Source organism: Corapipo altera, unplaced genomic scaffold (genome assembly GCF_003945725.1).
Source record: "Corapipo altera isolate COAL_440 unplaced genomic scaffold, ASM394572v1 48, whole genome shotgun sequence".
NCBI lineage: Eukaryota > Metazoa > Chordata > Aves > Passeriformes > Pipridae > Corapipo > Corapipo altera.
In genome coordinates this window covers 4,050,830-4,069,522 of record NW_020884931.1, presented here as the reverse complement: position 1 = coordinate 4,069,522, position 18,693 = coordinate 4,050,830, and the positions used below count along the sequence as shown (strand labels likewise).

General features: G+C 35.5%; 1 protein-coding gene across 10 annotated transcripts in view; it reads right to left on the bottom strand.

Annotated features, from left to right (window-relative positions):
* The window catches only part of CDC42BPA (CDC42 binding protein kinase alpha), a 187,188-nt gene that overhangs the window by 71,893 nt on the left and 96,602 nt on the right, over positions 1-18,693 (bottom strand). For all 10 annotated transcript variants that reach the window (XM_027659323.1, XM_027659324.1, XM_027659332.1 and 7 more), the window contains exons 7-12: positions 8,587-8,680; positions 7,620-7,820; positions 6,787-7,035; positions 2,827-2,906; positions 1,637-1,803; positions 1,052-1,174 (exon numbers count right to left, since the gene is read on the bottom strand). In XM_027659323.1, the coding sequence (XP_027515124.1) occupies positions 1,052-1,174; positions 1,637-1,803; positions 2,827-2,906; positions 6,787-7,035; positions 7,620-7,820; positions 8,587-8,680 (914 nt within the window). The remainder of the gene's footprint in view (positions 1-1,051; positions 1,175-1,636; positions 1,804-2,826; positions 2,907-6,786; positions 7,036-7,619; positions 7,821-8,586; positions 8,681-18,693) is intronic.

Genomic DNA, 18,693 nt, shown 5'->3' with positions numbered 1-18,693 from the left:
ACAGCCCACCTTCCAGATAACCCACACTTTTCTAAGTGTACTGTTTCAAGGAAATACTCACAAAATCCCACCCTCAGTGTAAACTTGCTTTTACTTCGCATTCAGTTACAATGCACTAAGCAACTGCACACTGTAAATCTCTCGGACTTTGAAGAAAATATAATCAAAACTGTGAACACATCTCATAAACCTGGACCATTCAGGGAAAGTTTAACAAAAAAATGAGATAATGAGAAATATCAATTAATGCTTGAATCATAATAAAGCTGGAGAGGGACTTTTTACAAGGGCACGTAGTGACAGGACAAGGTGTAATGGCTTCAAATTGAAAGAGGGTAGATTTAACTAGATATTAGGAAGAAATTCTTCACTATGAGGGTGGTGTGGCACAGGCACTGCTTGCCCACAGAAGCTGTGGATGCCCTGGAAGTGTCCAAGGCCAGGTTGGATGGGGCTTTGAACAAGCTGGTGTAGCAGAAGTTATCCCTGCCCACGGCAGGGGCACTGGAATGAGATGGTCTTTAAGGCCACTTCCAACCCAAACCATTCTATGATTTCATCAACTGTTTTTAGGCCTATTAAAACTGATAGGCCAAGTCTTCACCTTCATGTTTACTCACTGTCAGAAATAACCAAACAAAATAACCATCTGCCCTGGTACCACACATTGCAGGAAGAAGGTGTAGAAAAAAACAAACAAAAAAGTATTACAGAGACTGGTCAGTATTTCACAGATTCTCAGGTAGACTCTGATTTATATCCATGTAAATCAGCAACACAATTTAAAAGTAGTGGAACTTTTGCACTAATAATAATAGCAGAAGTCACTGAAATCTTCCTACTCCCTTGCAACTGGAACTAATGACTATCAAGTTGAATTTACAGAAAATGTTGAGCTACCAAGGAAGAGTGACAGGTAAAATGAAAAGTAAGAACAGACTCGAAAACTCTTTTAGAAAGCAAAGTAAAACTAGCATTACATTAGGAAAAAAAAAATCTTGTCAAAATACTGTTTCCCATTACAGTTTTTACATTAATATTTATAACATACCTGTTACCTGCTTCTTCAACTTTTCAATTTCTTCTTTCAAACTTTTAATTTCTAAATCTTTACTTGCTGTTATTGGGCCATCCACTGTTGAATATTGCAGAGCCTGGACTGTCTGAGTGGACTCTAAAAAAAAGATGGAAGAGAGAGGGACAAATTACACATCTGACATCTGAGGAGGTTAAAGAGATATTACTGATAAATTAAGACATGCCAAAAAACCCCTGCACTGAGGATTCCACAATTTGTAACTTCCAACTATTAAGTGCCAATTTTTCAGTAATTGTCAGCTGGACAAACAAAGCTCTTACAAGTTTTAAGAATGAAATCTTTATGCCATAGTAACCAAGGCACGATGAGAACAAAGTTAGTATGTCATAAGAAGTTGCATACATGGCATATTTCAGGTATGAAGAGTAACAGAAGTTTAATTTGTCAACAAAAATAATGATGACAATTCTTTTCTGCTAGAAAGCATTCCAGGAAGTATACTTATTTTTTGCCACAGTATAAACAGCCATGCTGTTTATGTTGCAACATAAAGCTGCAAGTAGAAAAAAACTGAATTATTTTTTTTAATGACTATACCTTGCAGTTTTCTACTAAGTTCAAGCTTTTCCTGTTCTAGACGTCTTATTCTCCTCTCATAAGCTTCTGTTGCTAAACTATCCTCCAAAGTTCTTTGAATGCTGGCATCAAGATCCATGGAGGGTGGTCCAGCTGTCAGCCTCAGACAGCTGCGGTCTGAAAGCACACTAGGGGAAAAAAACAAATAGTGTTGGATTTTACAACAGGTTGTGTTTAAAATAATGCTATAAAACTATCAATCAATAAACAGTTTTTTTAAACTGTTAATTACTATGGCCTTTATTATACCATCAAGGAATACCCTATAAGAAGTTTTTTACCTAGCATGCCTGATCTCCTCAATGCATTGTTTGTTCCATAACAGGGAATGAACTCTTGATTAAAAATAATCATTATGGACAGACTATGTTAGCCAGAAAGAAGCAACAACCTAAACAGTAAGATTACAATAATGGTTCATTTCAAAATAGTAAATCAAGTATCCCAAATTCTTTAAAGACAAGAATCACAACAAATGGTGTGAAATTATCCCATGACAACTAGGGCATGGACGTGTTAGAAATGCTGTGGCTACTCATGTGCACATGCTACTACTTATGCAAATAATTCACAGGAAGTCTAGGACATTCTAGGACATAGTCACATTCACAGCAGAAACACAGGCCTGATTTTTCAATGGTTGTAAACACTCTTTCTTTATTTATTTCCATAAATGAACAAGGAGCATACATGGACTTCCCTGTTACTGTTCATTTAGCAATAGAAATGAACATAATAAATACCACATTAATACCAAATATCAATAAAAGTAATTTTTTAAAAATTTCCATTCAGACTTACAGAAGTGTCAAAAGACTGGAAATAAACCTGTTTTTCACATCTAATAAACTAAGCTCTATCTGGGTCCACACATCGAGTCTTAAGTTTGTCATATACAGTTAACTTCACACATTGTCTGGTAACCACCTTTAGCAACAAAACTCCCTTGAACAGAGGTGCTGACCTCTACATTCCTGTAAATTCTACCTGCAGAGAGCTCATTCTTCTAGACAGACAGCAGTGTAGATGATGGCCTAGTAATTTCCTCAATAAACCACATTCTTTGCTGTCTCCTTGCAGTTGGTTTCAGATACAGAAACTTAAGATATTGTGTAACTAAGCAAGAGGCAATATCAGAACTCTTAACTTACCAGCTACTTGTATATGTGAAACCCACAAATGGTAAATGATGGCCAGAAAATGCAGTGTGCGATGGTGGAGGCATTGTTTCCTAGGAAAATAATAGGACAGTTGAGTAAGTAGTATCCTACTGGACTTAAAAGAAAGAGATTTTCAAGTTTAACTATATATGAAGTGCTAGTGGTAATATCATATTAACTATATTCACTGTCTTCCTTATCTGCAGTCCAAATATGAAACACCACCAACTAAAACTATTTATAATAGCATTTAACATATAAAATAGACAAGGCTGGCATAAAAATGCTTTTCTAATTAAATAGGTTATTGTTGGAGGAAAGCAGAATATTACATATATCAAATACCAATTTATTCTTTCTTTTTTCCAAGAAGCTCTTATTACAAAGAGTAACACCTTTTATTCCCTCCTGTACTCCTCTCTGATATTCAGTCAACAGGGCTTCCTGCCTGTAGAATTACCAATGCCAGTTCTGAGTGGGCTACCTCTATTTTAAGGGAACAACAGTAAGGCATTTACTAGAAAGACTTAATACAACAGGGTGTTCTAGTCCCATTAGTGCTTTGACCATTTCTTCATTTGTTGCCACTTTTTTCTGCCACAGAACGACAAACAAAGACAAATCTTTGAATTTCTCCTCAGGTTAAAATAACCCTGTCATTATTTTACTTGAACCATTATAAGTTTTAGTATTTTTAAATATTCTGTTAAAAGCTTCCTATTTAACCCCAAGATGCAAGGTTTAAACTGCTACACTAGAGATGGCCTTAACAAGGATCAAAAGAAATTCCTTACAATTATTCACACTGAAAGTACTAAAAGATTCTAAATTGTCAAAAAAAGTACATAACCATTTTTTTCTAAACACAAACAAAAAAGAAGAAAGGAACCAGTTGTACATTTTTCAATGCAAAACCCATCAAGAAAGGACCAGGAATAAGACTGTATTCAGACAAAATCCAAAATTACCTTTCCAGCAGTGGCATCAACTATATTACATCACAACTTTGTTTTTTTAGCTGACAAAAATCTTCACATTATAAGAGTTCCCAGAAGAAAAAACAACATTAATGATATGGCTAGATTGTGTAAGTACATTAAGTCTACACTGTTAAGTATTTTGGAAACTAAGGACAAGACCAAATTACAAAGCATTAACTTACCACTAATTCATAATAAAAATATCGATTATTATAGACGATGACTAGAAAAAGTAAAATTTTACTTCTCTTTTATAATTTGTTTTCACCTTTCATAGATTCAAGTTTCAAACCCATCTTTACAGACAACTTTAAAAATACCAAATACATAGTTGTGTGATTTTAACAGCGCACATGACAGTTTTCAGTTACCACACCAGGAACTATGTTGGTTCTAAAACACCATACCTATTGATAACAACGTAAGATTCTGTAAAAGGATTTGTTTCTTTGATAGAGATCAAGGTATGTATCTCCTGCTACTTGTGTAAATTTAACTGTACAACCATGCTGACAAAATTATAAACGAATTGAAGCCTACCATCCCTCTCAGTAAGGCTCCTAAACCAAACAGTTAAAAGCTAAAACCCAGTACAACTTAGGCTGCCTGAACAATGCAGTTTAGCCCTTGGTGTTTATGTGTACTTTTATTGTACTTTTCAAATTTCATTATTATATATATATATGTATATAATACATATATATATATAAAAATATAAAATATTATATATTATATAGATTATAATATATTATATATTATATAATATATTAGATAGATAGATAGATAGATAGATAGATAGATAGATAATAATATATAATATGTAATTTTTCCTTGGGACAACAGTCTCATTAAAAGTTCAGGAAGAACAATAACAATCATGGCTTTTCAACACTGTCTTTTATCTTCAGCACTGGGCTCTATGCAACTCAAATCTTGCCAAGAATTTATAAAAAAAAAAAATCGTCTCATGGGCTTATCTCTGGTGTTGACTTCTATAACAGTACTGCAAGTATGTGAAACTTCCTCAAAGGATATATATGAAATATGGAGAAGAAAATACCTCCAAATTATATATAAGGAATTTGAGGGAAAGCAATATGAAATACAATGTCCCCCAGTCTAAGCAAAAATGTAAAATATTCTCAGTCATGCAATGCCTTAGGCTAAGTTTTTTCAGCGATTCTGAGATACTAGGTGTGAAAAGAAATGGTAAGAACGTAACATCCTTATATTAAAACAGAACAAAACCTTCAGATGTTTCAAATTAGGAAACTGAAAAAGACTGGCATTCATCTCTAACAGTTCAGTGGCATTGCTCTTCACCCCCAAATGTCTAAAGCAAATTAAGAATTGGACTCAGTTTTCTCAGCTCAGAGTCCAGTAACTCAGCAGAGGAACATTCTTCACCTGCAGTTCCCGGCTTCTTCACAATGGTAAGGCATTTCTCCTGCACAGGCACATTTTGAGTGCCTCAGTTGAGATACTGGGCTCTAAAAAGGAAGAGTGGTGGACTGGACAACACTAAAATGTGTGGACAACCTCCAAAAAGTATTTTATATTCACAAAGACTTGCTATATACAGTATCCACTCCAGGCACTCAATCCTCATACCTGTTCCTGGACAAAATAATATGCAAACAAATATCTGAAGACTGTATAAAAAAGTTTTAAGATAAAAATACTTCAGTTGTGAAGGGAAACGGGTAATATCAAATGCAGGTGAGAAAACAATGAGGAAAAAAAAAGAAAAAAATGCAAGTTATGCTATGCAGCTACACTGTTTTGCTTAATTTGCCCATAGGAAAGGGCTCTAGGACATATCACGGATTGTAGAATCAGTTAGGTTGGAAAAGACCTTCAAGATCATTGAGTCCAATCATTAATGTAGCACTTCCAGTTCCATCATCATTTTCCTAAGCACCACATCTACATTTCTTTTAAATACCTCCAGGGATAGCTGACTCCACCACTTGCCTGGGCAACCCTTTTGGCAAAGAAATTTTTCCCAATATCCAATCTAAACCTTCCTTTGTGCACCTTGAGGTTTGTCCTGTGGCTTCTTATTTAGAAGAAGAGGTTGATATTCAGAAAATATTTTAGTTAAAGTGTTTTCCATGTTTTACTGTGCAGTTGGAGGAAAGGGAATGCAAATAATGATCATCCTATCAATATCAATTCATGTTGCCTATCTCTTATCTGCAGGCCCAGGAAACTCAGTGAAACATTGGCACTTCAGAAAACAAAAGCAAAAACAGTGAAAATGCTTCACCTCACATGTAAACATCACGTTTCTGCATGTTTCAACACACACACACACACACACAAAGATATTTCCAAGGCATTTCTCTGATGATAAGACCACTATAATCTGTCAAAGCTCCTTTTCAAAAGCATAGAAACAATAAGAACTGTTAAAAATCAATAGCTGCAAAGTTTTTTCAGCAAAGGTAAAAATAATTTCTTTCTTGTTCCTTAAGAAATGGCCACAATATTTCTCCTAAATTTCCCAAAACTCAAGTCAGAAAAAAAGCTGGAAAAATTTGAATGGAAACAAACTGAATGGAATCTAATGGCAATATGAGCAAATAAGAGTACAGCACTGCAATAAAACGCACTATGCAAACTTAGTATAAGTCTTAACAACGCTCTGCTAGAAATACTGTTTTTGCAGACTATCGACATGCAAATATATTATTCTGTGTAAGGCATGGGCACTAAGAACTTGTTCATTAAGGACGTGTAAAGTTACAATGAATTAACAAAACTGAAGTTATCCTTACACGAGTATGTTTGGAGTATCAGCCTCCAAATTATGAAAGTATTCCCCCCACAGTTCTTCAAAGCAGCACTTCATTGTTATTTATGCAAAACACAGTGAATGAACACATTGAAATAAAATGCCATTTACATAAATTATGTTACAAAGTATACTATAAAAGCTGATTCGTCAAAATGTTAATTCCATACTTACAGAATTTTTTAAGCAATCATCATCCACATCAAAGTTTGATGTGTCAGTAGGGCTGCTGACTTCTGGGATGTAAGGTGCCTCACAGTTTCTAATGTTGTCCCAATCAATCCCAGCAAAAAATGGATGGTTCTTAAAGTCTTCTATCCCATTTTGTCCAAGTCGATGCTCTCTGCTACAAATGAGCCTTCGGATGAGGTCCTTTGCACTTTCAGAGACATCTGTCACTTGAGCAGGAAACTGAAACCTCTCCTTAAAGATCAAAATAATAGAAAATAGTTTATTACCAAGAAAAAAGTTGGGAAATTACCCTTCTTAGTGAAAATCATTATGTACAAAAAGAAATGTGCAAATGCTCCAGTTCTGAAACATATGCAGTAAGGTTTCAAGGAAAAGACTTTTCAAGGATAGAAACTACTGATATTTTTTTGTGTCCTGGTTTTTCTTCTTTATTTAAATTTCTCTTTCACTGTTGAATTCTAAAGCTACCTCCATGTGGAAGAACGTTTAAGAATCTTCTGCATAAGCCAACCAATGCATTCACCAGAAGAAAGTAACACAACAGGACCGATGCAAGGTAGCCAAGATTTACTCCACAGAATGAATTAACAGCCATGTTTCCAAATCCAGATTTTCAGTTTTGAACTGCTTTATCCCAAACCAAAGCCATCTGCAATCCATAACCGTAAACTTACTACATGGAAACATATTTTTTGTTCCACATTTATGCACATTAACATAATTAGTACATAAAAATTTATTTAAAAAAAAAGTCTTCAAGTTACCCCATTACTTATTAAAAATTAGCTTAAGAGACAGACAGAAAGTGCACTAACTTTGTGGTTCATTATTTTCCCATAGGTCTCCACCAAGGACTCAGCATAAAAGGGCGTTTCTCCATAAAGCATTTCATACATGCAAACGCCCAGGGACCACCAGTCACACTCGGGCCCATACTTCCCTTTTCCATCTTCCATGGCCTGTAAGATTTCTGGAGAGATGTAGTCTGGTGTTCCAACTGCCACTGAAGATTGGACCTGTAGAAGTTACATTTTCAGGACTAAAATCAACTTTTCCATTGTTACAGACATTATTGTTTGTGGCACTGTGCCTGTATATATAAATTTAGCCTAGTGGTCCGGTTACAACTAAAACAACTAAACACAAACAAAGGTTTCTAAATTCATAGAGAGATACTTAAGCATCTGAGGCACTACGTTAATAGGCAGCACAATAATGTACATTTGCTAAACTATTTCCAATATTTAAAAAAAGAGAAAGAGCAAATCTGTCAATTCTTAGGCTTAGAGCCAGTAAGCAATTATAGATTAGATAATCACATCTATTAACTCAAATACTTTGCAAGCCTCTGGGACATGATTATCATACTGGAATTATATTCTAGTCACAGTTACTATATACTGTGCAAATTTAAATGTACTAGTAGAACATCATCATATTTCAGTACCTCATCCTGCTCATCCTAAAGCCTACATTTTCAATAAAGATTAGAGCTCAGAGCTTAAAACAGTGAGATTTATAGTTCATAAACACCTACTCAGTATTGACAGCACAGCTTCTCTTTATTTATTCATGAGTTGACTACATGCATCTAAAAAGCTTTTAATATATTGCAAATCCAAGCAGCGTGCAGTTATATTTTCAACCAAGATTAGTTATATACCATTTACAGTTCCATCTCATTTGACATAAGGCACCTTTCCCTTTATTAGAATGCATTTTAGCAGCTAACAAAGGACTGAAGAAAAGGTATTTGGGAATGCATCATTCTTTCTAATTTACCGTTCCATCTTCCATCAGTTTCAGACAAGAACCAAAATCTGCTAATCGAATATGTCCATTCATATCCATCAAGATGTTGTCTGGTTTAATATCCCTGCAATTAAAACAAATTTCAGAATTAGTACAAAAATGTATCACATAAGATATAGTCCAAACATTAACTCTGTAACAACACTCTTATCATGCAAAACCAGCAACAAGTCAGTAGACAGAACACAGTCACTCATCATATGGTGAAATTTGCACCAGGGATACTTTATGACAGAGGTTGTAGATCAATCAAATCATACAATGCTTGTTAATTTTTATAGAAATTGTGTAATTAAATTCCTCTCATCTCTCACAGGTAGATAGGAGAATCTTACTTGCTCTAAACTTCTGTACATAAAACTTTTAAATCATCTGAAGAATTTTGGTTAAGTGCTCTCAAGTGGAAGATGTACACTTGCACCGGAGCTGGAAAACAACTTCTAGATTTACAGTACAACAAAGGCCAATCAACCCCTGAGATAATTAACACGTTTTTAAATTTACTGTCTTTCTTCAACATTCTTCTCTCATGTACATCTCAGTTGACTAAGTAGGTCTGTCATATTTCTGCTGAAACAACCACAAAAGCCATTGTACATGCTACTGCAGCTCTGCTTGGCCAAACTCTGTAGCTGTCTCATTCAGGTCCTGATACAGATGGTAATAACCTTCAAACCAGGTAACATAATAAATACTCCTTATTTTGCAAATTTGACCTTTTTTTTTCGGTCTCATGTTTTACCTATGTATACTGCAATACAGGTGAAGTGCATGCTCCTAGTAGGCACCTGACTAGGATGAAAGCATCTATGCTCTCTTAGTTACCAGAGGGACATTCATCATTCAACTTGTAAACTAGTTTCAAACACTGAAATTTCTTTTCAGTAAAGTACAGTTGTTAGAAATATCCATTAAGCTACATTTTAAAAATACATGAAATTATTAGATTCTTATTCTATCCTTATCTGTAATATTCAAAGGGCAAGTTACGACTGTAAGAATAAAGGACTATGAATACCTTCCTAATGAACATTTGTAAGATACAAAAACAAATTCCCTAAAATAAACAAAAAAAAGTGAAGCCCTGACTTTGCTTCATTCCCCTAACAACTTATAAATGAATGTCATAATTGCTTTGCAGACAAATCTCAAAATGTTCATAAGTTAAGAGGTGCACATTGCACATGAGACAAAGGTTTTATTGTTTGGGCTTTGGTTTTTCATTTTGTTTTGGGTTCTTCCAGATAAAAACTGAGTTATAAACAACGCTTAATGGTAATTTATAAAGGTAAAAGAATTAGTATCACACTTTGAACAACATTATAGAAGCAATGTCATGAAGATGTTACCATTACACACTCAGTGACAATTAATATGGAAAAAATATGTTGTTTGAAAGAAAAGTACTTTCTGTTACCCAAAGACAAGCTGACAGTGAAACAAACAAGCTTTAGGCACCTTTCAAATATGCAGAAACATTTGGAAAGGAGAAAGCAGACACTACACTTAAGAAATCATACTTCCCCATCTCTCGACTGAGCATAAAGAAAATTTTTTACAAGGTAAATCAGAAAAATTAACCGACTCATTCTCTTAAGAACATCTTTCCACTTGATTTTTGCTGACACTGAATATACCAAAGAATTGCAACCTCTAGATTGAGATAGTCTTGTTTATTTTGTATTCACCCACCAAAAACATTCCTTAAACATGTTTCTAAATAAAAACAAACACATGCTCTTGAGACCGCTGGAATTATAACTTCAGTTTAAAACACTGAAAAAACATGCACCTAAAATCAAGTTCCTCTTAGAAGCTGGACCTAGTTCAAGCTAAACAAAAACATGAGTCACCCCTGAGGCTCCATTTATCCATGTTCTATCTTTTAATATATTCCCAAGAGAAATAATAATACCACTAATAATCATCATCCCAACCTCTCCCATTCAATCTCACAAAACAGCAGAAAACATGAAAAATCTCACTGTGTTGTCAACACTCTGCAAAACAACAGTGAATGCACTCAGAGGAACAAGGATTTCTTGCAAAGCAACATTTTAAGGCTCAGTAATAACTTTATAAGAACAATTTTTACAGTTAAGGAAAAAAAAAGACACCAACTTAGTGCACATGAATTCTTTTCAGCCCTTGTAACAGAAGGTATGGGTTATGAACAACTGTTCTGAATTCAACCGAACTACATTAATAAAAGACAGTTTGAAAGACAAGAATTGCTGGCACCTGCAGAGCAGAGTGGGCTATAAGCAGAGGGAAGGACAATTATGAGCCCCAGAGGGAAACAAGAAAGGGGAGTAATTATTGCCAGTATAACTGAAGAGTGTGAAGGTGGTGATTATGGGAAAAAACGTCTTAAACCCTCCACCTCTACTGAGCCTGCTGTTGTCAAATTGCCTTAGAATTATGAGTTTTCTTTCAGGTTTTTGTTTTGAATGACATTTGGTGACTCTCCTTTAGTGATCAGAACTTTTCTGTCTCCTGTTCTAAACAGAGTATGGTCTTCTCCCTTCACATTCATTCTACCTTCTCCCGCTTATCCCAGTTTCTTCACTGTACAGACTGGTTCCCTCTACTTACATGTCAGCTGCAGTTTTATTTCTACCCTCCTAGACTCACCTTAAAAGCTGAGATATCCAATCCTCCACAGCCTATCAAACCCAAATTTCCCCTTTTATATCCTCCTTTCATTCTCAGCTTCTTCACTCTCAAGTCTTGTCTCTTTGCATGTACACATTTAACTAACCTTTTTTTCCCTCCCATCTCAGTTCTCAACACTATTTCCCCATAATCACATCCCAGATTCCCTTCCCATTACTCCTGGTTTCTATTCCTGTAATCCTTTGCCAAAGTCAAATTTTTGTCCAATCTGCATAGCAATCATCTTTGGCACCAAAAGGAAGAGAAGTATCAGCAACAAAGAGTCCTCACACTGTCTCTAGTGTCCATTTAGCAGCATTTCACAAAATTGTTTAATTATTACAGCTCTGAAACAGTGCAAAGCTACAGCAGAAGAAAACCGAAAAGTATTTAGGGACCAAACTCTTCATATGGTTGTTTGAAACGCATAACAACTGGCATGTTGCAGGGAAAATTATAGCCTGAATATATCTAGGTGGGGGGGTAGAGGAATGAAAATACATCCACGACTCAAGGAGGATTCTCTCCCGAATTTCAACAGAGCAGAAGACTTTCCCACTGGGTTTGTAACAATTAACTTATTAACTTATATCTACAGAGGAAAAGCAATGCGTGCTTCCTCATCTTGTTCCTGGAAAGACATGACACTGCTTTGGGCAAATACTAAGAACGGAAAATTCCAGGCCAAGTACCTAAAATCTGGCAAAAGTAATGAGCAGAAAATGAAAAGTTACATGGTTTAGTGAATAGACCACTGGGCTGAATCTCCGTAGCTAAGAGTTACTAGGGTGATTGTGGGCAAACCATTTAAACATCACTCAATGAGAACACTGGTGCTCAGTCAAGCACCTAACATCCTCTGGCTAGAAGGCTGTGGAGCTCGAATAACTCTAATAACTCCGTAATTAGTTAACTGTAATAAAAGGTCTGCTCACTTGAAAGATGAAATAATAATTCACTTTCAAGAATTACAAGTATTTGAAAGATATTTTATGAATCAGATTTACAGTGAGAACAAGTACTGAATTGGGGCAACTGCTCTGACACCACTGTGCCCTTTAGAGACCTTGAGTTCAACCAAGTCCCAGACACTTCAGTCCTACTCTGAGAGCAGCTTCTGTGGAAGTGGAATGTGCAAGGGATGCAGGTTGACAGAGGTGGACCTGGTACAAATCAAGTTTTTCATATGTGCTCCACAGTGATCTAAGGGAATAGAGGTAGTCAGCATACCCAAAGAAATTAAAATCTTCCTTTCATCAATCTATCTGTAGCACTGCCACCTGAGGAGGTGAACTGAGCAAAGACTGCAGTTCTGCTTTGGTTTCTTTCTCCTCAATGAGTAATTTACCAGAGCCAAATGAACTAGAAGTTTGGATCAAATTAACTTTTTTAAAAACACATATGTCCATTTAAATTATGACTCCAACACAGTGTACAGGAGAGACTTCTACTTTTCTGAGCTTTGTTGGCCTTGACTGTATGAGAAAATCAGCCCTGTACAGCTCCTTTGCTGCTGTTCTTCTGGAGCATGCAATAAGAACGATCAGTGTAAAATACCGAATACTTCACTTGCACAGAAAATGAGTGTGAAGGCTTACGGAAAAAAAAGAAAAATCTTTAATGAATCCTTCCTCATAACGCTTCTTACTTTAATTTGGGGAGCTGTACTTCAGATTGGCATGTTTACCCAGATGACTTCACTCACCGCTCTTTAAAACCGTTTACTTTCTTAAGCTGTAATTAAAACCCAAACACTTTACATACTAACTGTGTTAATATAAACAACACTGAAACAGGACTACAGCAGATACCTGGATTATTGCCATTTATTTTGATTTCTCTGTTAATGAGCCAGAGTAGAATTTCATTTGTTCAGTAAGACTCAAGAAAAAGTATTCCCTCTGAGACATGCTAAATCCATAGCACATTCCAGTTGTAAAATAAAACTAAAAAAGAATTTTTAGTACATGTGAATGTATTTTTTTCCTGGATTCATTTCTGATACTAAATGAAACTTAAAGAATGGTGAGGTTTTGCATATTGAAATTTGGACTAGAAAACTCCTTTAAGTTCCTTACAACTTGAATTATCTGATCATCTCAGGGTTTCAAAGCATATGGGTTCCTGAGGTTCATCCGTGTCATTCTCTGAATCACTGGATCAACATTATTCCATTATTCACAAGACCACACGGAGATCCTACTGAACAGGCAGCAGCCAATTCTAGAGGAATTGTAAGTTAAGTTTGTTTCAAGGGCAGCCTCACGAAGGACAAGGTGGACCAGACAAACAGAAAGGAAGGTGCATCAAAAATAGAGGGACAACTGTAACAGAACGATGGAGCAGCAGTTCTGTCAGACACTACCCAAGCCTGTGCCAATGGATCAACCCACAGGTTCCTCTCTTCTAAGCTTATGTGACAAAAACCCTACTGGCATTAATTAAAGGGATTCCTCTTCTTGGTAACTCTGCAGAATTTGCTTGCTTTAGTTATTCGCCTGTATTGTATTTTTTTTTTCAAAACACAAATGATCAGACAGAAATGGAAGAAAACGTTGAGTCCTCTGCCAGATCAATAAGGGGTGCCAGATGGTGCAAGGGGGCACCTCTCAACATATCCAACATGTCTTCTTTGGAATAAACATTTCAGATGCTGAGGGACTGTCCTTGTGTACACAGCTGAGCTCTTTAAAAAACAGCAGAAATGATAATAAAGGGACTTATGCCGTTCTAAATTCAACAACTGCAATGTGAGCTGAGTCTGAAGAAAGAAATGGACCTGCCTGAAATCAAAGGAGCAATCTGTAGCTGAGCTACCAGTTTATTTTAGCCCATGAGATAAGAAGGGGATCATCTGGAGAACAAATTTTTATTTCTAATGTTGATATTAGAAGAGCATGAAAATTAATTTTCTTAAACATGCCCCAAGACATGCTATCCTTGAATAGTAAAGTGAATAGCTTACATTAAATTATTTTTCCATGAAATCTTCACATGAACAGTATTTTTTAATGCTACCAGTGCAAATTAAAACACCAGCATTTGAGAAAAATAAATTAGTTTCAGGTGTAACTGCTGCTACAGAGAAACTGATCCAGACAACTTATTACTAATTGAATATTTCACAGCACATTATTTTCTCACTCCACATGCAACAGCATTCCCCAAAAGTATAAATCAAAAGGTTAAAGGCAGACATCAATGATTATAATCATTCACTCTTACAACAAGAAATGTTACCCTTTGCCAAGTTACCTACTCTAAAAAAAACCCATAACCAAGACCTTACTGCCAGAATGCCTGGACTTTTTATCCAAAATTCCTTCAGAACACAGGATTATCCTTAGTCAGGACAGAAGTCTGGCAAACTCTTTTATTTCACTCCCTTCTGTTGTTTCAGGCAGACTTTTCTTCCACTCCTCTCACACAGAAATGCTACATCCACAATAAAAAATGAAGACATTTGGTTTTGGCAGCATTCCAATGAAATGAGAAAATCTGGTGCCTGTGAAGTTTTTATTAAGATATTCAGTGATGCCCTTAGTGACAGCCTGCTTTAGATACCCAGAGTGACAACTGATGAACTTCCATCAAGAAGGCTCATCAAATGATGCTTTTTTTTTCACAGTCAAACGTACGGACATTGATGTCCAGCAGGTTATTTCTATTTTCCATTACAGTGGACTGGGTAATATCAAAGTCAACGTTGCCATATTCTGCCAACTTGGGTTTATCTGAGTTCTAATGAGCAAAACTAGAAATACTCTCCATCTGGCAGAAAGACCAATGTGCACTGAGCCAAATTAGATTTGGACAGTCGGCAGTTATTCTTTAGTAATCCCAATAAGATAGGCTGCGCAAGATAGCAGCATGAGAAAACTGGAATATGTTGTACCTCATTAACCGTGCCTCTTATCAAGACTCTACTGTGCCTCCTCCTAAGCAGACACTCACCCACTTTTGGGTGAAATCCAAAAAGTGCATATTTCGAATGAAACCAAAATTATTTAAATAACTTTGATCATAGCATTATTATTTGCATAGCACCCGAACAGTTGCAGCACGTTTGTATACTAAACAAAACCTGTTTCATATAAAGCAGACAAACTAAAGCTCACAACTGAAAAAGGCGTAATAGCCTTGAAGGCAACAGCAATAGCCAAAGACTGAATACTTTAGAATTTAATTCTTAATAAGCAAAGCAACTACATGGAAAAAATAAATGCTATAAACAACCTTACTTTACAGTTATTTTTACTTAAACGGTATCTTTATACTGTAAAGTTCCCTTTTTTTCCCTTTAACTCTTGATAATAAATCATTATGTATACGTTGTTCCAGTACATCCAGTAATTCACCTCTACTAAAAGAATCTCTTACTCTCAGCAGCAGGAGATTCATCTAAATCTCATTACAATCAGTGGACAGACTCTCATCAATTACTAAGAAACATCAATCAAACCAAGACAATAAAGGTTCTAGATATGATATAGTCATTATTTATTGATCAATGTGGACAATTTTATATTTATACTGTTATATGTCCTAACCAAGTTTTGTTCTTAGTACTATCACAAAACTAAATGAAAAACAATACAAAATTCAAGGTTCTATGTACTAGATACAGGACATGTGCTACATCACATACTGAATCAGGTATTGAATCCAAACCTACTTAGCTTCAGACTATACGTTCTGTCAAAGTGTACTTTTGTTTAATCCTTAGTCCAGAATGAAATAATTTCTGCTTTCATTAAAAATAACGTAACTATAGTCCTCTTCTATTACAAAGAATTTGCAACACAGGCTTGGAAGGATATAATGCAAAAAAGACTAAGGTAAATTCCCATCCACATTGAGTGTGGGTAACACAGTAATGAATTTAAATACAAATGAAAGATACTGAGATGAGACATTAGAAAACACTTTCATAATTATGACAGTAGGACACTAGAACAAATTGCTTCAGGAAATTTCACCATTTCCATCACTTTTTTTTTTTTAAACCAGTTAGACAAACATCTGTCAAGACTGGTTAGCTATAGTTTGATCTTGCCTTGCAGCAGAAGAAAAGTATTAGCTGACCTCTCCAAGTCCTCTCCCAGTCCTTTTCTCTACAGTCTTTAATTTCTGCCACTCAGACAAGTATTCTGGACACAACACAGTATTTATCTTATGGTATCCAATGTTCTTTATGAATTTCAAATGCTAATAAAGGAAATAATAACAAACAACAGGGAATGAGTACATCAGCCAACATATATACATTTTGAGTTTGTTCAGGCACTCATATTCATTCCTGAACACTTGAACTGAGTGTAGTTACTGGCTTATAAATATATGCCCCACCACAGCACATTATAATGTCCTAGAATTAATTTACCTTAGAAAAATGTCTCCCTGTGGGCTTTGTGTATATGTATTTGTTTTCAAGTAATGGATTTTGCAAACTCAATAACAGTTCTAAACCAAGAATAATTATTTCTAAAAGCTGCTTATATCCATTTTTAACCTTCTTTTAAAAAAATAAGTAAAAGAGGTGATTTGGGAAATTCTTTTGGATAAGTGTTTGGCAGATACATATTCCCTGTATTTACTGTCTTCATCTAAAATGCTAATCAAGTGACAGAACCACATATCTATGCAGAAAACCCTCACACCCAGGTTAGGCCCCTCATGCTGTATCTTAAAGAGATGTCAAGGCAAAGTCATCTGTGATGCCTAAGGATTATTCTGATAGCCTTGTCAGTTTTACAGACTAAAACCAGGAACACACTGTGTCATTTTATAACCATTGTAAATTTAGTACTTTGCAAGGTTGATTTACAGATGTAATTTTAAACCAATGAAATAAACATTATCAGAAAGACACTTCCTTATGGCAAACTATCATGGATGTAGCAAAGTCTGACATCCAATACATTACGAAACTGGTAAAAGTTCAAATAAAAAAAATGGATATTTATTGAAATTGTCTGGTCTGACTACCAAACACTGGAACTGTTAAAAAACACATCAAAAACAATCCCCAAAATTATTTGGCCTCTTACAGTAAATCAAGAATATAGAAGTTTGTAACTTTCCTCAAGGTCGTCCTGTAGCTGAGGTACTCAGACAAAAAAACTTGTAAGGAGTCAAACATAAAATTGGGCACATATAAACTACTGAATTTTTGAACGTTTAATAATGCATTGATCTGGAACAGAATAGTATTGGTAAGTAAAAATTCATGCATAAAAACATAAGACCCTGGTACTGTATTTCTTTTTTTGGGTAATTTTAATGGTTTCAAATAGCTATTTATGAAGGTCTCTCTGGCTGAAAAATATTTAAGGCACGAGCATAAAGATTTTGAAAGATGTGCAAACAAAAGATGGGAGGAAAAAAAAGGAATGTTTTTAATTGTTATTTTTTTCAGAAACAAAAACCAATTTGAAAAACAAATTTGAGAAGTATGAACATCAATATAGGAAATTATTAAAAATTGCTACTAACTGCATGTAATTTTTGAAAAACAAGGAGACCGCATTCAGGAAATGAGATAAATATTCTTACATGAAACAAGACAAGGTGTAACATAATTACAGCACAATATGCTAAAGCTCTGGAGGTACAATGCCATTCATTAATCAAAGTCAATCCTGATTTATGGTTAATTTGAAAGGACTACTCAAAAATCCAACTGGACATGGCACTTGGGAATCTACTCTCAGTGACCCTACTCTGAGCAGGAGGGTTGGACTAGTTGATCTCAAGAGGTCTCTTTCAACCTTAAGCATCCTGTGATTCTGAAATTATGACTAAAACTGACTTTTCCATTTGATTTCAATAACAACATTCTGGTTATATTGTATCAAAGCTCCTCAAACCTAATTCTGAAATTCAGTAACACCAAGATACTACAGGTTCAGTTGTAGCAGCACACCTGCTTCTGAGCTCTTGTGGCTCGAGACAGAATCTGTCTTTAGCATTGATAATGTGCCTATTTTTGCACTGGGAATTGCAGTTCATAAAACAAAAGCTGGCAAAGTCCAGCTCCCTCTCAACTCTACAAGTATATGACAGGTAAAACCACAAAATTGTCTTGATTAGATCTTGGCATGCTCAACAGCAGTCATGCTCAACAAAATCTGTTAAAATTAAAAATTTCCTTTTCCTGCTCTAAAGCGTAACTAACAGCAAACCCCCTATTTATCCCCAAATGCTCAGAAATCAAGGTTAGTCTTTGATATTGTTTACACTGTTAAGATAATCAATGCTGGCAAGACTGGCCTCGAGCCACCAGATACCACCCCATGAGCAGCCACCCACACCACTGCTCCATCACACAGCTTTTCTCTCTGCAAGAAGGCCTGGCTTTTAGAGGAGATTCATATCCTCATAAGAATGGCTTCAGCACACACATATGTGTGCACATAGACT